Source organism: Coturnix japonica, chromosome 5 (genome assembly GCF_054131305.1).
Source record: "Coturnix japonica strain WE chromosome 5, WE-NBRP24, whole genome shotgun sequence".
Lineage (NCBI taxonomy): Eukaryota > Metazoa > Chordata > Aves > Galliformes > Phasianidae > Coturnix > Coturnix japonica.
In genome coordinates, this window is record NC_140667.1 from 42,554,723 (window position 1) to 42,577,379 (window position 22,657).

General features: G+C 42.0%; 2 protein-coding genes across 10 annotated transcripts in view; both read right to left on the bottom strand.

Moving 5' to 3' along the window:
* Window positions 1-9,035, bottom strand: part of CCDC88C (coiled-coil and HOOK domain protein 88C) — a 78,883-nt gene extending 69,848 nt beyond the window's left edge. For 7 of the 9 annotated variants that reach the window (XM_085549373.1, XM_085549377.1, XM_015865273.3 and 4 more), the window contains exons 1-3: window positions 8,510-9,035; window positions 8,280-8,380; window positions 1,812-1,920 (exon numbers count right to left, since the gene is read on the bottom strand). In XM_085549373.1, coding sequence (XP_085405499.1) covers window positions 1,812-1,920; window positions 8,280-8,380; window positions 8,510-8,569 — 270 coding nt within the window. In that variant the 5' untranslated portion in view covers window positions 8,570-9,035. The remainder of the gene's footprint in view (window positions 1-1,811; window positions 1,921-8,279; window positions 8,381-8,509) is intronic. The other 2 variants (XM_085549376.1, XM_085549375.1) reach the window with 2 other exon arrangements.
* A 4,885-nt stretch (window positions 9,036-13,920) lies between these two features.
* PPP4R3A (protein phosphatase 4 regulatory subunit 3A) overlaps window positions 13,921-22,657 on the bottom strand; it is a 33,851-nt gene continuing 25,114 nt past the window's right edge. Inside the window, exons 6-15 of the mRNA XM_015865275.3 lie at window positions 22,535-22,651; window positions 21,914-22,030; window positions 20,840-20,971; window positions 20,645-20,747; window positions 19,599-19,757; window positions 19,235-19,404; window positions 18,187-18,329; window positions 16,775-16,965; window positions 16,066-16,292; window positions 13,921-14,829 (exon numbers count right to left, since the gene is read on the bottom strand). Of these exons, the coding sequence (XP_015720761.2) occupies window positions 14,716-14,829; window positions 16,066-16,292; window positions 16,775-16,965; window positions 18,187-18,329; window positions 19,235-19,404; window positions 19,599-19,757; window positions 20,645-20,747; window positions 20,840-20,971; window positions 21,914-22,030; window positions 22,535-22,651 (1,473 nt within the window). The 3' untranslated portion in view covers window positions 13,921-14,715. The remainder of the gene's footprint in view (window positions 14,830-16,065; window positions 16,293-16,774; window positions 16,966-18,186; window positions 18,330-19,234; window positions 19,405-19,598; window positions 19,758-20,644; window positions 20,748-20,839; window positions 20,972-21,913; window positions 22,031-22,534; window positions 22,652-22,657) is intronic.

Sequence of the window (22,657 nt, forward strand, 5' to 3'; positions counted from 1 at the left end):
GGCCCTCAACATCAGAGAGAGAGATCAGTGGCACAGAGGGCCTTGAAGATACAACTGCAACAAGGACAAATAAGTTTCCTATGCTACCATCACACAAAAAAAGTTACGATATGTTGTAACCACCTGTTTTCAGGACCAAATGCAAAGAATGATCAATTCCCATGACTGCTGTTTACATGCATTATATACATAGCCTTTAAGCAGCAAGATTTATTGTACTTGATGTTTCCTGGACTACAAGTGGAATACCATTCCTGAGCCTCCTGAGAGCCCCGACTACTGTTTTCTATTAAAAATTATGTGCTTTCATCTTATTCAGTGGTTCCTAGCTTTATTGGATTATGATTACACAGCTCAACAACTAGGGCAACAAGACATCAAAGAACATAGCACATGATTCTGAATCATTTCCTCTCCAAATCTGTTTTCTCTTTGCTTAGTATTAAAATAAAAAGGTCAGACTATCAGGACAAGCAGTTTGCTTGAAGAAAAAGCTTTAATTTCAACACCTTAAATACAGTCCATTTTCCTTGTAGACTCTGTGCATGCACCTATACTGCACTATGGATAACCAAGAAAGTACATACTTCAGCCTCCAGTTAAGACCAAATGGAATTCCCCCCTCACAAATCACAAGTCTTGGGAATGACATCACATTGTATCAGCTTCTCCCATTCTCAACCACAGAGACATAGGTCAGCTGCTTTCAGGAACACATCATGTCCTCCCACATTTCAAACCTAAAGTTACACCCTCAATTTTACTAATGCAGCTACGACTTGCTTATGGAAGCCAGAAGACATATGGATAACTTCTCCATGCATATCCAGAGTAAAGAATATGTGGCGTTAAATATGGAACAGAGCAGACAGCACTGGAAGATGACGGCAGTGAAAGACTCTATAATAATAGAGTTATAATTTAACTGCAGTTGCAATATTTAATTTCTCTGTATTTTGAGTACAAAGACAACACAGTCTCTCCTGTATGTACAAAAAAGTGAAGCGCCCAGGATCAAGGCATTCACAGTTTAGTTATTTTGTCCATTATATGAGTGAGCCATTTACAGGAGTATCTCAGTAGTTTTCAGACTAGTTTATGCTACATAACATTCACAGCTGGCAAAAAGCACACATAAAAGGAAACAGCAGAACAGTTACTTCTCTCAGCAAGCCTAAATATACACAACAGTGTGCATACTGAAAGTCTATTTACAGTAACTGAATTCACTCCAAGGGCTTTTCAGCAGAACCCAACATGTATTTAAGTCTGCAAAAGCATTCAGCTGTCACTGTCTTAGTAGAGGGACACAGACGGTCAGTTCAAGGATGTCACCTGAGAAGAGCACCATTTGTGAGAAGCTGCAGTCATCCCTGCGTTTAGGTCTGTTAGAGTAGAAGGCAGACAGATCTAACAATTTGCTTAACGCCTAAAAAACAGTTACATAGTGTTGGAAGCCTGTCTTCAATACAAGTAAAAGTTTGCTTTTCCTCGTTATTATGTAAACCTGTGCTTTTCATTTCTAGCAAACACAGTACTTCACAAGCGGTTTTGGTGGCAATCCCTTTAAGAGAAGGTTATTTGTTTTAAGCAAGTCTCACATCCAAAAGCACTGCACTGTCAGTAAGCTTCCCCTCCAAAACACAGAGCCATGACACTAGAGAAGGAATTATTTCTTAAGGAAAGCACAGTTGGAAGTACTTTTACACTAACACCATTTCCTCTCCATTTCCTGTAGTTTCCACCAGCTCCTGCATTAACTGCACACACAGTAGAACAATCACCACAGATTAGCAAAGAGCAGATCTTACCTGATAGTAAGTCTTAATGTTTCTGACTAAGATGGTCAGGTTTTGAACCCGAAGATAGACATCATTATTTACATGCTTGTTAACACGTTGGTTGGTTGGTCGAGGGTCTCTATGAACAGAGGAAAAAGAAAATTAATTATGTGTTTCCTTGGTGGTAGAACTTAACATCTCAATAACGTCCTACTAGGAAGGGCCTTAAAATATCTGTTCGTTAAGTTATTGACACAAGTATGTGCGATACATACACATTAATTCATGATACAATAAGCTTTGCACTTTTGTGTAACTAGGAGATCTCATTGCATGCCATCGAAGTTAGGTTAACCCACACAGCAATTCTGAGCAGCTTCCCTCCTTATTTTTATTTCCCTGAGGCACAGACCATATGTAGCTTGTGCAAACTGGACCAAAGGAGTCTTTGTTAATATGGGTTTTACCTCACTCAAACAAAGGCAAGCCTAGAGAAGACCCTGGCTTTAGGACTTCAAGTCCAGAGAAGAGTATTAACACTTGATCACCACACAAACTGGAAAAACTCAGATGAGTTATACACCCCAAGGAAGCAAAAGGAAAAGGGAGCACTGAACTTTTATTGCATCCAGCTACCAGTGGTAGTTAGATTATCCCTCCCTCTCATATACCCAGGGTATCATTAATTATCAGCTCTAATTCTACTGAGCTTCAAGACTTCATATGTTGATGCAATATTAAGACAAGTAGGCATATATTTTATCATGGAGGAAAAAACCTCTGTGAAAAGGTCAGGGAAAAGTCTAAAGCTTCTGTCTGATTTTAATGAAAGGAAACCAAATTGATACTTGAAGCAACTTTATTTCTCCCATTAAAAAAAAAAAAAAGCCCAAAAGCTGCTAATGATTAATATAGATATGTACTTTCACATTCTGTGTGTATCATAACATCTTGGCAAGAAAACCTAAAAACCTTTATCTACCAATACCATAGATCAAAGCCCAGCATTTCCCCTGTAATAAAAGCTCTTATCAGCAAACTCCTACACAATTCCAACACCTGCTTCCCAGAGCCCTGCTCTGGCTGTTAATTAAGCCATTCGCAGATCTTACAGTGCCAAATACTGAACTCCGGTGTTGACTAGGAGCTAAGAGAAAAAACTGATCCAGTGTTTATTTTTAAAGTGTATCTGCCAAAGCTTATGTACGTATACCAAATTTTTACTTTGCTTTTTTAAATGCACAATGATCCCAAAGCAACGCTCCAGACACGGAAACACGGCTGCCTTGGCAGCAGATAACATCAGGGACAGTGCTGAGGTGCCAGGGTTCAAACAAATTGATGCAGCAACCATCCAAACTGCCCTGACGCAAACCAGCAGGACTCCTCCCAGTCCTCACACCAGCAGTGGTTTTCACGTAGTGACCAGCACTGTGACACATTATGAAGGACAAAGAAGCAACCTTATCAAGCTTTTGGACTAGAACCTACATTAAAGTTTTGTACAGTTTCTGCTGCTCAGCACCCGAAGCGTGAACGACTTCCTTCGTTCAGACAGAACAACGTGGAAGCCACACACGCAGACATTGTTTGCCAGTAATGGGTCTTCAGCAAAACAGCAAGCAGTGGAAATGTAAATGGCTTGTACTCAGATTACCCTGCTTCCCGTACCCTGTGTCAACATCTGCTGTTTTATCCTGCAAGGAGCTGGATGCTTAGCCATTTTAGGCAAACTAGGAATCTAATGTGTGTGGGGGGGAAGGGGGGAAGGCTTTTAAAAGAGAGAAGCTGGCCAAGAAGAAGGGCCAAGCTGAACTTCCCCAATCCTGCATACAAGCTCTTGCTGTCACCACAGTCAGGCAGCGATGCTGGTCTGCAGCCAGGAAGAGAACCTCAGCTGTTTGGCAGCAGCTGCCATACTAAACAATAGGGGGAAAAAATATTGCTATGTTGTTCTGTGTTTCTTGTTGTTGTTTTGTTTTCACACATTAATCTGTTATAAAAAGAAAGTCTTACAGTTTCACGCTAATTCAACATCATACACATATTGGAGGCAGCACAAAGTCATTAGTGCTGAGTCTCCTCTCTCTAGCAGTGCCCGCAGCTCAACACCCCCTCAAGGTTTGCTTTCTCCTCCCCAGAAGCTTCCTGAGCCCTGAAACCCCTTCCTTGTTACCAAAACACTGCCCCCACCCTCTATATCCCCTGATCTTCCTTCCGCTCCTCAGATGCTGCAAAGTCAGACTTCTGCTCAGCCACCCCAACCACAACTCCGGCCCCACAGCACACCAAGCAGCACCACTGGAAGAACAGTATCTGGCTGAAAATCACACAGTAAGAGGTAAATTCTGTGCTGAAAGAAGCTTCTGCCTTAAAGTACACGGAGCTGTTGGCGCTGCGCTCTGCACACTAACACACTTGTTTGCTTGGTGACACTTCCACTAAGTGAGCTTCTCCCAGGATCACAATGAACACTGATGAGGGATATTTTTTAACACTGGTAACCACAGAAAGGGAAGAATCGGTGCCTGAACGCATCTGAAAAATCCCTGACAGCAGCCTCACAGACATCTGTTTTTCTGTTTGGTTGCTTTTTCTCCATTGGTGATGTTTGGTCTTTCCCTTACACACAAAGAGAAGCACAGTCTCCTGCTTGTTAAAAACCACCTACTCCTCCCAGTACCAAAGATGTTCTCTAAATAGGGCAGAGGCAGCGTGTCTGAGGGCAGCAAGTAAAAAAACACAAGAAGCTACTAGGAGGTCTTGGGCCTCACTGCACACACAAGCACTCAAGCCCTCCAATTTGTATGCCTTCCTCAGGCTTTTAATGGAGGCAAAGAGGAAACAAAGGGCAGGGAAGGCGAACCATGAAGTCAGGGCACGTGGAGCTGTCAGCAGCGCTACCTGAACATTCACCCCCTTAAGCCATCAATTAATGAAACCAAAACAACAAAGCAAAGGGTAAAACAATCTATTTTGCTTCTAAAATTCAAAAAGACAACCCTGCTTGAGCAATTTGGGACAAATAATCCAGATAAATGAGGAAGAAGCCCTCAAACTGGGCCCAAGGTTCATTAATATCAGAACACATCAGCAGCACAAGCACACCCACCTCTCTGAGGGGAGGCACAGAGTGCACTGGCCTTGGGTTAGCCCAGCTCTCCCATCATTCAGCTCTCTCCTCTTTACAGAGGGATGAACCTGCTGGATGGGTTTCTAAATTAACTGAAAAAGTGGTAAAAAGTGCACTTCAAAAGGCAGTTTTGTTAAACGGATGTGTATCGTATCAGCCTCCCACTCAGCACACTGCTTGCTGTAAACCACAGCAGCAGCAAGGCAGTTGGGCTGCTCCCATCACGTGGCCCAAGCTTAAGATGACAGTACCATATACTGGGGCAGCTGCTGAAATTCGGAAATCCATTACTGAGAACTTAGAGGCCTTAGTGCAAATGATTTAATCAGATGCACTCCTGAAACGCACTTCCGCTTCCTGAATGCTTTAGCAGAAAAGCAGAGTCTACCATCAGTCAGAAGGATTAGGACCAATCAGTACGAAAGCACTGATGTGTCTGCATGTATGAACTCCTGCATTGTGTCCCAGATAAAACTTTTAATAGGAGTTTGAACAGCAAAAATACTTGCTTGCACTCCTGGTGTCAGACCACAACTGCGGCACAACAGTGAGAGCAGTCTGTGCTGAGCCACGTGCTCATAGAGGAGCAATTGGAAACCATATAAAAAGGGTTAGATTTGTCCACAGAGAAGTTTATTTACTTGACACACATCAACGTGAGAGAAACACAGCAGCTCAGGACACAACAGCTGCACTCTGAAGATTAACATAAGCATTTTCAATAAAGACTATTAATTCGCTACAACAAACGTGCCATGTCAATATGTCCTCCACGCACGAGCAGGTTGGGGTATGCACAAGAAAAGGAAACCACTCAAAAACAACACAAAAATAACCTTGAAAAAAGAAGCCTTTAAGATGTAAGTGGAAAACCAAATGCTGTTATGCGCCTCTTCTGCTGGATTCATCTGCTGCAGCACCACAACTCAGAGTTAACAACCCTAGATCACCTTTTCAATAGGGGTCTCACTCCTTCAGGGGCTAAAAAAAGCCCCACAGCAGAACCAAACAGGCTGGAGGAAGATGGGGGAAGGCACAGCCCCCATCACCCATTCCAGGTAGCAAGTGGGGTCCTGACAGGCAGGAGGCACAGCAGAAGTCCCCCATCTCTCTGGTGACGTGGCCAATACAAACCCAGCATTGAGGAAATTGGATTTTTGCCTGCTCTGAGCTGGCAAAGAGCACTACAACCAAAGCCAGCTAGTGCTAGAAGCAGTGCCACTGGGCACCTCTAAGAGCTGCAGCCTTCCTTTCGCTCAGCAGTCTCACCTCAACAGGTCTATCTGGATTTCTGCAGAGACACCAGACTTTCCAGGCACACACTAAACATCAACTGGCTGCAGGATAGAAGCATTTTAGCTTCAATAAAGAAATTAAAAATAATTCTGCTTTTAGAACCTTTATCAAAAGAAATGTCATGCTCTGCAGCACACTGGTGTTGTGTTCTAAAAAGCAAGCAGAATTAAATCTGAAAAACTAAGAAGTGAACTAACACATGTAAGACAGCTATCCTAATTGGAAGCCCTCTGTTTTACTCCACTTTCCTGTACTCTGTGCACACGTGCTTTCAGGTAAGGGTTACTCACAGCACACCATATTCTATCAGACATCACCAAAGGCTCTCATCAATAACACTTGAAGAGGGCAAAAAATCTCAATCCAACCACCAAAATCATCCCTACAGCCCAAAGCTTGTGGAACTGATGAGAGCAGGCATTTTTAAAACATGTTTATTTTTCTATTCTGAAGGCTTGGAGGCAGAAACACCCCTTGAAAGGCTCCCTCAATTTATAGGCAAACAGTAATTGTAGCACAATTTCTAAAGGTTAAGACTGAAAAAGTGAAGGTCACAGACGACACCTCACTCGGTCAGGATACATCAACACAATCGTGATCTTTCTGCAGTCAAACAGCTCCAGGCTCTCAGTACAAATGTCTTAGTTTCAAGCTCCTGAGCCATCGCTAGAAATGCTGCCAAGGCTACATAAAAAGGGAGAATTATAGTGAATAATGGGACAGTTCCCTGCTCAGTGCTGCTTGGGCTTCCCCCAGGAACACTGCCTGCAACGCTGCTGGCAGAGATGGCTTTTGGAAGGAAAACTTATTTTCTTGACTGCTTGAGGCAAGTAAATATGCCAGGGTACTTCTCACCAACATGCAACTGAATGCCAAATGGTGTCACTGCGCCCTGCCAGCCTATACACTGCAATTCCTTATTTCAATGGGATCTCAATGTTCTCTCCCTGTCCCCACAGCAACATTAAGTTGCTCCACAGACCCGAACCATTTTACCTCTCCCTAGATATATTTCAATGGCCAATTACAAAATACTTAAGCTCCTTTATTATATACGTCAACTGATAAAGCACTTCTCAAATATATCACTCACTCAAGAACGTTACAGTCATTCAGGAACCACATAACTTCAGCCTATTCAGTAACCAGAACTGGGAGTGGCTGAGCATTAAGTTCTTTTTCATTGTTTTGAAATAATTAATTCTTCCACACATTAGATAAGCACGATAGTAGTTAGTTAAACCTGCAGCCAGACTCACAGCTGCCACAGCTCCATGAGAGTCTGGGTGGTTACCTCCATGCCAAACACAACGGTCACAGCACTAAACTGTGCTTCCCACATTTGGAACAGGTACAAGCCTGGATTTGAACTCATACTCAAGGCTGTAATTCACACACAGCTCTCTTTTAGAAGTGCAATTGTGTTTTAATAGATACCTTTCCAACGCTGCATTCAGTTTTATGCCACTACTGCACTACCCCCAGCTAGGCTGCCTGATCTAGATTCTCATCTGAACCACAAATCTTCACCTTTCAGTCCTCGTTACTAAGGTTTCAGTGCAGGATTTCCATCGCTAGCAATCCAAAGTACAGCCTGGGTTAGCTCTGCAGCGGGAGCTCCAGGGTTAACAGAGCTGCCAGCTGGGGCAGGTGGGATCTCACACTGCTGGAGGTTGTTTGCTTCTGTTTTTCAGTTCATTTTCCAAAGATGAGCACTTTTAAAGATAATAACACAACTCCCACGAGCAGCTGAGCTCGGCTCAGTACTGAACGCAGAGCTCACAACGGCACAAGGACACGTTTCAGATGCAACCGTCCCAGCAAAGCTTCATTCTCTAAAGTACTTTCATTTCCTTATTTATAACGCAACACGCCTCCCCCGAAGCACAAGAACGGCCAGAAAAGAGCCAACTGTTTTTAGAAAGGCACCAAACCACAACGCGGCCGAGCAGGCGATCAAACCGGATCGCCTCGAGTTTCCCTTTGTGCTCGGCAGTTTCCAGCAGCCATCAGGAAGCAGCCGCCGAATCGCTGCTCCCAGCCCCGCAGGGACCCCCCGCCCCACTCACATCTGCAGCATGATCCTGTTGAGCAGGACGCCGTCCGCCAGCTCCATGTACATGCCGAGCTTGTCCTCGCCGCCACCCCCCAGCGATCCGAAGGTTTTCACCTGCCGGGGAACGAAGGGCGGAGGCGCGTTGAGGGGGGGGGGGGGAAGGGGCTGGAGCGGCCCCCAACCCCGCGGCAGGTGGGGACCCGGCTCCCCCCGCCCCGAGTCGCGGACCCCTCGGGCACTCACCCAGGTCACCAGGGGGCTCTGCAGGAACAGCTCCAGCAGCTCGGAGATGGTCACGTCCATGTCGCCGGGGCAGGGCGGGCGGCGGGGCGGCTCAGTCGGCAGACAAAGGCTCCGAGCCCATGGCCCCGCTGCCCGGCAGCTGCCGCCTACAGCGCCGACCCCGCTCGGCCCATCGCCCTCCAGCCCGAGGGGCCGGACCGGCGCCGCTCCGCCTCCCCCAGAGCCGGCACCGGGCCGACACCCGGGCACGAGACCGCGGGGTCAGCGAGACGAGCCGTGGGGAGCGGAGAGACCGGCCGAGGGGCGACCCCGAGGAGAGGGAGCGGCGGCGGCACGGAGCGCGCAGCGGGTCCGCTCCGTTACACGCGGTGCTGCACAACACAGTACAGCACAGCGCGGTGCGGTACAGTGCGGTACAGCCCGGTACAGCCCGGCACAGCCCAGCACAGCCGCCCGGCTCCGCCCGCCCCGTCAGTCCCGCTCCGTCCGCCGCGCTACCTGTGGCTGGGCGCGCCCTCGCGCCGCCAATTAGAGCCGGGCCGCGGCCGCGCGGTGACGGGCAGCTCCCGCGGCCAATGGGCGCCGCCGAGCGGACAGCGCGCACCAATGGAACGGCCGCAAGGGCGGGAGGGGCGGGACGGCGCGGGGCCGCGGGGCGCTGCTCGGCCTCGGTCGCTGCCGCCTGGGTCACGGCAGCCCGCGGTGTGTGTTGGCCGTGCGCACCTGCGCGATCCGGAGCCCAACGCGGCTGCGGGGCGGAACCGCCCGGGCTGCAGCTCCGCGCTCGGCCGGGAGCGGCCGCAGCACGGCGGGCACGTGGCACCGCTCCGTAGCGCTGCCCCGGGGCGGGGTGCGCCGTGCTGACACCGCGCGTGGTGCTTCAGTTGGAAAAACTAACCCAGCGTTGTGTGCTCCTGCAGTCACAGCACACAGACTCAGAGCACAGCCACTGCCGGGGAGGAACTTGGCTGCACGCAGTTTAACACAGCTCGCCCTCGTGGTCCCGGAGCTGCTGGGCACACGGCCGGCACACACGGCGCTGCTGACAACAGTGACCCCGTCCGGGCACGGACAGCACGGACAGCACGGACAGCCAGCATTGCTCTGTGCCCGACTGGACCAGTGCTGAGATTTAACTCCTGCAGCCCCGTCATCTCCCGTCTCGGGAACGTATTTCATTAACTAAATCGCACGGCTGTTGTTATGGCGCTTACAGCGCGGGATGAACAGCCAAAAAGGGCTTACTGAGATCTGAAAAACGCAGAGCGCTCTGCAGGAAGTCAGAATACAAGTGCACTTTCCTGCTCCTCACAGCCTGGATATCACCTGTTAGCAGCAGTGTGTGCAGCACTCACACCGTCGGACGAGCCCCACGGATCCAAGCACGGGGCCGCTCATCCCCGCCCGGCTCAGCCCTGACCGCCCGCCGCAGCTCCGGCTCCCCCCGCCGGCCGCCGCGGGCGCTGCAGTGTAGCCCCGGTACCGAGCGGCGCGTTGCCCGCAGCCGTCCCTTAGCAACACGGCCAACAAAGCAAATGCAAATAGCAACAAACGAAGCTGTGCGTAACCAGAACAGAACTAGGAGCGCTGCTCCAAAGGTAACGCCTCCTATGTTGTTGTGTTGCCCTACGACAACAGAGGCGGATGGTGGTGGTAGGGCAGCAGAACCTTCCCACCGATATTCTGTTCTGCTTTGTAGCCGAGAGGCAGATGGCAGCAGAGGGACACCGATAAGCACAAGCAAATACTTCACAAGCAGCTTTGGAAAGCAGGTTAGCTAGAGATGAGAAGTGAACTCAAGGGCAAGGAATACTTGAAGCAAAGCTAACCTAATACCATAAACGATGCTAGCACAGATGAACTCACTACTGACTGCCTCTGAACTCCTTTAGGTGGGCAGAGCAGATACAACATCTTTGTACATGTCACTTAGAGTTGTTTACAAGCGGAGTACCAAAATCCATATTATTCAGCCCAAATCACCCCAAGTCTGTATGTAAAGGGATTCATAGTTAGTGAGTGTAATTCCACCTTAATGCTGAGTAACTCCAGGTCTGAGCCCAAAATCAGAGTTGTGTGCATAGAGTTGTGTCAGAAAATCCCTGTGGGAGACCAACACCTCTGGGAGAACAAATAGAGAACGTTCATGTACATAACTTACCTTTAAAAACTTCACTTGCTGGTAACTTCTTACTCAGTTTTACATTGATGCTGTGGGTGAACCAAAGCAGAAACTCGTGTGTCCTTTTGCTTTCACATCTGACCCGACTCTTCCTCAAACCAGTGGACCTGTGGTACCTCTAGCATAGACACATTACAGATAGGTGTGTTCTATAGGCAACTTACTGCAAGACATTCCAGCTTTCAGATCTTTCCACTCTTACGATATAGGAGATCGATCTGGCATTGGGCACTGTTGCCCAAGAATAGCTCTCCTCTGTGTACAGCAGAAGAAAATCTGGAAACCTTGGATTACTTCCATTAGTGTAAGGGTATGTTTCACTGGGGGAGAGGTACTCTGTGTTTGAAATTCATCAGAGAAACTTCTGCAGCCTCAAGGGAAGGATCTCGTGCAACAAACTTAGACAAAGAAGCTGAAACAGAACATCTCCATGAGTCAGCATGGCTCAACCTGATCACCAGTAGGAAAAAATTAATACAAGAACCAAGCTGAAACAGCACTTGCCACCGGAACACAGTAAGCTGCATCCATAAGCAGTGAACTCTGCTGGAAATCATTCAAGTGGCCTTGGCAAGTAGGTTTATCCACAGACATTTCTGCTAGAGAAAAGAAGGATCTGTGGTCAGTAGTCATTCATTTTGATCAGCGCAGAGACGTGCCCCTTCAAGGTCAAGATGCTGAGAACATCTTTTGTCTGGCACCCCAGTAAACCTAGGCTCAAAGCTGGGAAGCGTACATGAGAGCAATCAGCACTGAGTCTCAGCCACAGCAAAGACACTGCTCCATCTTCAGTCTAGGACAGCTAAGGAAGGAATCTAAGAGCCCAAGGGGGCCTGTTGTCAGGTGAAGCTGTCAGGAAATGGCATGTGAATCATCTTTATAAATACATCCAATAAAGTCTCCAGGTTCAACTGCAATGTCATGTACAACATCCATGTACATGTGTGTATAATTTAAGTTATATAGCAGCCTTTATCACTCAGGGACACACAAACTCTCCAAAATATTAAGTGCATGTAAGTTTCTAGTTACCTTACAAAAGACAACACGTTCTTAACTATTTCATACAATACTTTTTGAGAAGCTGCTGAATATACTATTATTCCTTCCTCTCCATCTCATTCATGTTCAAAGCACTTAATGACTTTTCCTTCAAAAGAAATGTAAAACACTCCATATAGTGCTTTGGGCTTATCCTGTAAACCATACCATGGTTACAGTTCAAATGCAATTAAGACGACTGAGCCATTTTTAATACAATGTACACAAGGCTCTCTTGCAATGTGGGCAAATGTTATTAAGAATAAAAAGCACTGACCAAGGGAGGGATCCCATTATTTCTGTTTTCTGAAATACCTCTAGATCTTTATAAATAAAGAAGTGAAAGTCGCTGAGCAAGATCATACCCACTACTGCTCCCAACTCACTTCCCAACTACTTACATCTTCCTTGAGTACATCATGTAAATGTAGACACGTCCTGTCAGGCTGCATTCACTATGTAAACTGGAACAACCAACTGTCCGAATGCAAGTTAGACAGCATTAGTAGACATGCAGCTGTGTATTTTATCAGTACTTTAGAGCTTCATAAAAACATAACGTTCAGAAATACTCCTATTATTCTTTTGACCATGAACAGTAATTTACCAGTAGCACTTCTGCTAAATACAGTGACTGAGGTCCAAAACCCAAGATCCCTACAAATACTATGAAAGCACCTAACATATTAAAAGACTGCAGCATCGTACAACACAAGATGAAGCACTGAAAAGCTGAAGGAACATTAAAACAAAATCAACAAGAACAGCTCCTTTATCACTACTACTTATAAGAACAACTTTCTGGGCCTAGAAGACATGAAGATGAACTACATGGGCAAAAATATGAGTATAATGCTCATGTGAAGGCAAACAAATTGGGGAGGATTTAAATTCAGACTAATTAGGAAAACCTTCAGATTTCCCTGTTACTATTCCTGCTATGACACCAACGTTGCAAAAATGATGTTTCAGACAGACTATGAAGACATCATGGGCACCCTGATACTGCAGCAGATTGTACCCAGTCTTTTAGTGACCTATTTTGCTGAGAACTGCCCTGTCACATTCCAATCTCACTGCAAAAACTTGCCCTTTGAGTGTGATTTAATAGGAACTTTCTGAGGAAAAGATGACTAATTCTTTTTCCCTAATTCATACTTCCATTTAAGTCTGAAATTACTAAAATATATTAATAAAGTTTGAGCAGAAAAGCTTTGGCATTTGTAGTTAGCACAGAATCTTCCATGCAATGCTCAGTAATATTCAAGAACAAACTGCTAACCTGAGATTCTGAGTGTTGTCAACTATTATCCAGCTCTGGACTTTGGTTTTTATTACTTCTATTTGTACTTGATGCATTAATGTCTTTAACATCCTGATTTTTGCAACACTGGTGCTTTGATTGTTGAAAAGTAAAATCAATGCTTGGAAGTATCCAAGAAGGGTTTTCTTGTTCGCTGGGGAACTGAGTAAGCTCTCGTCTATGGAAACACTGCCATCCAATCAAAGCCATCTGTGAACTGTAAGCAAAAACACTTAGCTTCAATTACTAATTAATATTAGATTTTGGAAAAAGGGGGAAAAAATGTAGCCACGGAGTTGGATCCAAAGTTTAATTGCTGTATTTTAATCGAGTATTATAATAAATTTCAAAAGATGGTATCCTTGTAAAGCATTTATTTTGCAACCATCTTTGATTCACTAGAACTGGTATTCCAAAGGAAGCCAGAAGTTAAAAACCAAAACAAAAAAACCAACCACTAATGCCATTTTCCTTCAGATTTAATTCTTCTTCTTTTTTTAACTTCTATTAAGTCAAATAAGTCATTAAATTGGTATTCCTAAATCATCCACCTTCCATTTTGATGAGTTAGTCTACCACCATTGCTAAGAAATTTCCAAGTCTCTTTGAAATACTAATTTCATGTTTATAGGTATCTATTTTTTTAACTCCATCCTATTTTCCCTGAATTTTTTTTTTTTTTTGCAGGACATCTGCTGATGTAAAATTTCATATAAAATATTTAGTCACAAAATAGTATTGCTTTTTTATGCACACTGCGGTAAGATTAAGGATTTTTTATCCAATAAAAACTATACCATCTTCCGTAAAATCCTAAACACATTAAGAACTGTGATGCAGAACAAAATTCCACAGGGTGAAACAGGTACCAGCACAACAGTGAGATTATATTACATCAAAAAATTTTAATGGTCCCAAATATATACTCAACAACTAAGCATACACTCAGGGGGTCAAAAAAAATTATGACACAAAAGTGACCACATCTAGAATTCCACTCAATCTTTAATCAGAAAGGGACAAACAAATCCCCCACCTCCAAAAAAAAAATAAAATCTGCAGTTTAAAGGGCAAAGGGAACAGATTTTAAAAAAAAAAAAAAAAAGAAGAAGAAGAAAAAAAAAGAAAAAAAAAAAAACAGGAAAAAAAGGAAACTTGATATTCAGCCCCTCCCCCACAGAGGTTTTTAAAACCTGTTGTAGCTTGACTAAAATGTTCAGAATGTACGATTTTCAAAGGCAGGTCTCTTTTATACAAAGAAACTGCTGGCATTCTTAACTAGTGAAGAATTATGGCAAAAACCGCCTTTTCTTCAGAAGTCTCATGTATGGTCCAAGAAAGCATACTCTGATTGTAGCAACTGACCAGCCAATCCAGAGTTCCACTAACAAAACTCCTGCCCTGTTGGCTTTTTTGTTTTTGTTTTCCATTTCCTTCCCTGAGAAAAGGGCAACACGTGGTCCAAGCTGGAGAGCTCAAAGGCGTAAGTCTTTCCCCTAAACGAAGTATTTCCCCTTCTTCTGCTCCTTTCAATTGGCACTTGATTGGCAGAAATCCATTTGTATAGGTTGGTCTGTGTTACACACAGTAATTCACAAAAGATTGCTGCTTTGTTGTGGGTTTGTTTTCTATGGAAAAAATATCCTTCCCCCAAATGGTAATGTTCTTCAGCAGTTGCCATTATGATGACTCAAGCTTTGCTTTCTTTGACAAAGGTAAAGTTTCCTCCTTATCTTCATCTTCATCATCCTCTTCATCATCATCAGGATAATCCACAAGCCCAACGAGGCCTCCCTACAAAGACAGGCACAGCTACTTTAATTAAGAAAATAGTTTGCACTTCATGTTTCTATTAGAAAATGACTTTTGCACAACATTTTGCCGTAAGGATATCGATTAATCACGTTCTGGATATAATCGAGCAGAACAAAAGGTATGAATGGAGATTATATTGTCTGAAAAATATTTAAATGAATAAAGACAAAATGGGGTTTTAAGTACCCCACTGGGTAGAGATACAGCAGAAAGAAAATCCCAAAATCTACTTCGTTTTGCTAAATATACACCACAGCTCAGTCTGTAAAAGTGCAAATTTCTCCCACCGAGCAGAGCTGACTGCAGCACCAAGCAATCTGGAAGCACTTCAGAAATAAATACAGAACACCCTGAGTTTGAATTTCCAACTGGGACACTTTTATAGCAACAGTCTGTCTTCACAAAAGCCAGTTTAAGTGTTCAGCAATTAAATTTAAATTCTCTTGTTCTGCATATAACCACAAATCCGGGATTAGAACCCACAAAGAGGTGACACCATCTTTAAAAACTTTAACTACTGTACGTCACAATTTCTGAAGCTTAACAAGGACTTAACTATGATGACAGATGCTGGTTCTTTACTTAAGGATCATGTTATTTAAACAGATGATGGGCACTTAAAATAGAAAATTTCAGCTAACTGTTCAGTACCAAGATGCATGCATTAAATTGTACTTCTATTAAATTGCACACATTTTGTACCATCACATGTAGCACAACACTGAATATACAAGAGGATCAAACAGTTATTGAAGTACTTAATTACAACGTTTCTAGTTTGTGAATGCAGCACCTTTATAAGCAATGCATGTTACACTGAAAAAAAAAAGGAATTAATGCTTGAATTTATTAGTTTTTTCAGTGCACTGCATATTCAGTGTAGTCTGAACATTCCTTGTTCTATCATCATTGAAAATGTGAAGTTAATAGTGAATGCATATATTCCATATGTAAAGACTCCATTCCATACTTAAAGAATTGTACCACCTGAGAGACATGGTACAAAAATTATGTATTTGGGCATAAACAGAGCTTTTATTTTTTCTTTTTATATATAGGAGATCTGGAAAATACTAAACATTAGACAAAAAGCATGCACAAACCATACAGTCCACAACTGCTTAGTATGTCAGAATCCCCACCAACTTCAGAAACATGCTAAAGAAAATTCCCAGTCTATAACAATGAAGTCAGACTACTTCTGTTGAAAATTACCTTAGTTGTAATAGCTGCCATCTGAGATGTGCTTTTAGAAACGGACCCCGGAGACCCAGGGGATCCTGGAGATCCGGGAGAACCTGGGGATCCAGGCAGATTACTTGCAGATGACTGACTGCTAAGATTAGATTTTGTCCCGCTGGAAAAGGAAAGCTTGAAACTTGGGCTCTGACGACCTGAAAGGTTTGTTTTCAGAAGAACTTCCTTTTCTTCACTCTCTTTTACTGCACAGGAAACACGAAAACAAAAACCAATGCAACATTATTGAACAAATAATGACATATCATTTTTCTGTGTGGGAAAATACTTCATGCACAACTTGATAAGAGCGATAATAGATTTTCTTCCTGCTCCTATACTACACCTGGCTGCTGTTGTCACTGGCCAGGAACAAACACTTATTTATTCCACCAAAAACATCACAAGGAACGTGGAAAGTTCTGAATAAATCTGAATAGACCTTGGAAAAGCCTGACTATCAGCCAGTATCATCACTTAGATGCTTTAAGAAGTAAACACGCTTTTGCATCACTTGGTTTTTAGAGATAATAAAACTTATTTGAAGTGGTTGTTCAACAGCTCAGTGTCAATTCCTAAATCTGTGACCTTCAATAAAAAAAGGAATAAAAAGCTTCACTTCAGTATGACCACAGAATACAAATTACATTTTCTGTACAGGCCATACGTCATTCTTTTCATCACTTACATTTTTTCCTCTCCATGAATTTACTTATAGGGTCCATAATATCTTCATCATTTTTAGTTTTGTCAGAAGGGGGTACCACTGCCTCTCCATCTTCCATATCATCTTCATCAGTATTAAACCACATTTCCTCCTCATCCTCCAGGGTTCTTGCATCCCTCCTGTATCTGTGGTTTCTCAAAATGGAGCGCATACTGAAGAACAGTAAGTTTTAAAAACTATGATTCAACAATCAGCTCGCATCAATAACAAAACACCTACTTGACATTTACATGGACATTTTATGGATGCAAATACTGTAGTCAGTATCTTTAGTACAGCAAATCATTTGCAAATGTGCAACTTCAATTTGTATTTTCAATGCAAATAACATTAAAAACATTTCTTCTGTAGCATTACATGACTTACAGTTCTAGTAAGAATATTCAGACCAACTGTACAAAATTCTGTAGTTTACTAACAGCACAATTAGATGTTATTTCAAATCAATGTCTGTGCTGCATTCAGACTTGGAGTCATTTGCAGTGGTAAATAAAAGGTTGTAAAAAGAAGTTTAGAAACCACTGACATTTCTTCTTATTGCACTTAATATAACCCATCAGCATTTAAGGTCAAATACATTTTTTAAAAAGTAGGTATATTAAAAAGACAGTCGTCTCTTCCTGCTGCATCTGCCATTTTTGTTTGGTATCAGTATTTTCTATTTTTAAGGGCCTCAGATACCACATGCTACTTTTACCACTCCCTTTGATTATTTATTAAGTGTGGGTCTATCTTTGCTCCACCACCTTTTTCCCTAGGAGAGGCAGCAGGATGCTAAAACTATTTTAACTTGCCAACATTATAACCTGGATCTATGTGATATACAGCATTTTAAACTGCATTTATATTAAAGTTTTGCTCCTACTGGAAAACTATTACTTCTATTATTACTTAAGTGGCAGTTTCCAAATATGTTAATGCCAATGTTGGCCTCCTTACTGACTGATGAACTATTCTTTGTTAAAATGTGTAGGCAAATTATTATGATTATTGCATTTTTATATCTGTTTATTTCACTTAGGACATGGTCTGTGACAAGACTTGCAAAGCCACACACAAGGTGTAAGAATAAAATAAAAGCTGAGTCTGGCTATGGTATGAATATGTATTTCTTGAAGCTGAAATGGATGAACAGCATTACTTCTTTACAGGAAGGGAAGGGAGGGAATGTGTCTGCCTTCAGCAAATATGTTACCTTAAAGTTGATCAAGAGTTTGAAGTAATACATCTGGAAATCACACTATCAATCAATTAAATTCAACAGCAGATGAGATACAATCAAGTTGAAATTATTTACTCTTCCTGTTATTGCAGAAAAACCCATCATTATTCCCAAAACAGAAATCATAGTAAAATAATTTAGAGCCCGTTACCTATCAAGTTTTGGATTATCTTGTCTTTCCCTTTGTTGCTCAAATCGTAGTTTCAGTCCTTTGAATGTCTGCACATAATCTACGTCTTCCAGTGCTTTCCAATAATTTTCAATCACATGAGCCGTTAAAGATTTTATATCTTCCTACAGAATGGAACAAACACAAAGTGACTTATTTTGCTTCAAGTGAATCTATTTCTAAATGCAACATAAAAAGGAATGGAGACACTATTTTTTAAATATTCAATAGAAAACATAATTATTAGCTTATGACAAAAAACACCACCACATATAGTTTAGAGCTTCAAATATATGATTAGAGAAGCAGACATAAGAGTAGTAATCTTCTAAGAATATATGCTTCAAATTATATGAGTGTTATATGAGAATCTAAAATTCCAGTAGAAAACAATTCTAAAACCAACTCTGACAAGTATGTCCTGCTGCAAATTGTAAATATTTGTATACTGATAGATTAACTATTATCTGTTGTAATTACTAAACAAAAAAAAACCAAAACCAATATAAGCTTTTTTTTTTTTTTTTGTGGCCACACAGTGCCAGACAAGCTCCTCTACAAAAAACCTAACTTTGTTTGCTATTCCAACTGAATGCTGTGCTCTCTTTACTGAAGAGGGTGGTGAGGCGCTGGCACAGGCTGCCCTGAGAAGCTGTGGGTGCCCCATCCCTGAAGGCATTTAAGACCTGGTTGGATTGGACCCTGATCTTGTGGGTGGCAATCCTGCCTATGACAGAGAGGCTGGAACTAAACCAATGTCCCTTCCAAACTCAGCCATTCTATGACTCTGTAAATACATTGAGTTCTGAGTGAATTTAATTTTCACACCATCATACCACTCAAACATAAGAAAGAATAAATATGTTAACACTGAGAACAAAAAAGACAGTTCATTTAAACAGTGTCATGTGGGCATATCACGCCATACCATGATAACATAATGTCACAAACATATGGCACAAATAACAAGTCTACTTGAGCTAGAAGGTGAAGCAAGTAGTTATTAACTTCAGCATATAACATCACTCACCACTCTGATAAACTCAAACATCTCTATTATGGCAGAGTTCATCAAATTATAACGGGAACCATTATTCAGAAATGCTTTGACCACAGGTTCAAACAAAAAACTTTTCATTATGTAGCGGTTGTAGAATTCATCCTTTAGTCCAATTATTTTTCTCTTGAAACGAAGGGCACCTGAAACAGAAACGTTATTATTTACTAATTCTGATATCTGTAAATCTGTTTAAGAAACACGGAGGAAAACAGCAGAATTTCTATGTTCAGTAACAAACTGTCTCATCTGTGAGAAGTTTTCTTCCAGAAGAATGAAGATTCACAGCAATTCACACTCACAAAATACTGGTTTATTCTTCAGCGTTTGAACTTACACAGTGCCAAGAAAGCATGCTTTGAGGCCATGAGAACAAGCACCCTTCGCAGGATATCTTTGTTGATGATGTAGTTCTTTATGTGGTAAGTATGATGTTCTACACAGAAAGTTAGCAATTCCAGTATTAATGCCAAGAGTTGGGCTGTCTGAAAATCATCTATAACAAAACCAAAACAAAACCAATTAAGTAGGATGTCACCACCAGAAGTTTACTTCAAATATCCAACACAGTCTGGTAAACATCTACAGTTTCCTGTATTTTCCCACGGATGCCTTAGGGAATATGATGGAAGGTATATTTAGTTGTTAAAATAGAAACTGAACTAGATTGTAATGGACTGGATATTTTCTAATTGTACAGCTCTGGCAGGAAACCCTCTTAGAAGTAGCATGGAAGAAACAGAGCCTCTTTTAATATTTCTAGGACACAGTCACAGCAGTGTACTAATAAAGGTGACTCATGTTTTGTTTTTAAGCAGACAGAAACAATGAAGACATTCGAATGAATCATTTTTTAAAGGCTGTACTTTTTAGGAATACTGCTAGATTACTGATCACTGTAGAACACAAGCATTTGGAGTAGAAAAAATCTCACTTCAAAACCATCTGGAGGCGAGCTGAGATCCAACAGATCAATTAAACTAATTCCTTGGAAATTTACACAGTTAATTAAGATGTTTATTTATGTACATCATTTCACATTCATTTTGGATGTGCTTTAATACTAATAAATAGTACCGCTGCTAGCAGCCAGCAAGGACAGTCACTTTATTACTCTCATGATTGGCTTACTCTGATGTACAACCAACATCCTTATTTTCTGCAAAGTACTGTGGCGCCACACATGATCTCTGCAGCATTTTTGGACCCTCTCTGGTATAAACATATATCTGGTGTGCAAACATGATACTTTAAATCATTTATCATAGTCTCAGGTACTCTTATAAGACAAAATATATCCTTTGACATTTACTCTATTCTAAACCTAAGTGTCTGTCTAAATTTAACAGCCCCTGATTTAACCAACATCCAGCGCAGCATTACCTTTGCTAGGCTTGTCCTCTGTAGTATTGGCCAATAAAGGGGCTGTCAGAACATGCATACAGTGTTTGTAGAAGAAACCCAAGAACTCTGTCTTTTCCGTTTTCTACAGGATTGAAATAAAATAAAACAAAAAATTACATATGTAACATACCACCAAACATCCAACTGAAATTTTATTTGAAGGTATTTACTTACATTGGCAGTGGCGAGCATATTTTCTGGATCAACTAAGGTACGAAGCAAACCCATTAGTAGCACTGCCCCTCCAAGTTCTGGATCTGTGTCACAAATCATGTGCTCTATTATGAGGTTGATGAGTAGTATATCCTAACAGGAAAAAGAAAGGAACAAAAACTCATCTAAAAACCAATTCTAACACTATTCTCCACCAAAAAGAAAAACCCTAGGAGAAGCAAGTTAACTCTGTGTTCTGGTGACACATTTTGGGCGGTTGTTCCACAGCAAGAAGACAAGCAGCAAAGAATCTTTCAAAGCTACTAAAAATGGTTTTGAAGTTAAGAATCTTTAGAATTCGCTCTGAAGGGAAGCTCCAGAAATAACAAAGTAGGACACATAATTAACAGTCTGAAAATTCAACTGATTTTTGGAAGTGTTTTCAGAGTTCACAAGTTTAAATCTTAACACATACTAGCGTTCCATTTCCATAAACATATAACTCTAAATTTTGCTGTGCTATGAAACTTGATGAAAGAATTTTCACCTCAAAATAATCCCTATGTGCGCATGCAGAAAACCAGAACAACATGTGAGAACACAAAATAATATTTCTATTTATCAAACCCTGCACTGAAGTTGTTCAGTCACTGCTGTCCCTCACAAAAGAGGACAGTCACCCAGCGCAAGTGGCTGGAACCAACACCCGCATTTCCAGCATCCTGGCTGCACTTCCAGCAGTTGGAAGTCCAGCTACCCCATTTTTTCTCTTCCAGTACAGAAAGAACAGCACGAGTAGCATCCATTCCTCTGCCACGCTTTTGGCAGATTTAAGAAAACATTCATTATCTCCTCTGCAGAAATGGCAGAATGTTTTTCTCCACTGAAAACCACTCTGAACTACCTTTTTTTACTACTAGTTGTACACTACCATCCTGTATTAATCAGTCACCAAGGATCTCCAAGAAACATAAACAAACCCCTGTACAAAAATGTACTGAAACATTTCTGTTTTAACCAGTTACCAAGGATCTCCAGGAAACGCAAACCTCAATAAAAAACAGAAACCCGCGTTTACGGCGACCCTCTACTTACATCATCATTCTGCTGAGCTTCCTGCATGACAAACTCTCGTACCATGGATGGGTTGTATTCAACTAAATATGAGAATATATCTGTGGCTGCACTTCGTACTTGTGCATCATCCATACCCTGGAAGATCAGATATAATCATTTTTTTCCTTAAAATAAAGGTTTCAAAAGAATGAAGATCAGAAACCATATAGCTTTTAGTTATTATCCACTAGACATCATATCTAACTGTTATTAAAACTGTATTCTAAAACTGAATTATCTTTTTATTGTATATTTGATAGCTACTGGGTAAAATACATTTTATGTTTTCATTGCCATTTGGTCTACTCCCTTTCTTTCTTACTTACTTATACACCAAGGAGCACATAAAGATGAGAATGTGAATGGAAAAAAATATACAAAAATATCAGAATGCTCAGGGCATTTACCAGTGTCATGCTGGAACTGCTTTTGAAGTTAAAAAAATAATTACAAGGTGCTGAATTTCAAGCTGAGACAAGATGAATGAAGCAAATGCTTCAGAAAATCACATGACTGGAGTCTGTCATACCTATTTAAAAAAGAACAACAACTCTGGAGATAGAAGAAGTTGTTACCACAAAGAAAACGGGGCTGACTTACCAGTATGACTTCTAGTGCCGGCAGTATGCCCATATTTGATAGGGTTTTGAAAAACGCATCTCGGTTTTGAGGTTGCAGTGTTTGAGAGAATGCACAAAACTCTTTCAGAAAATTTACCTGAAA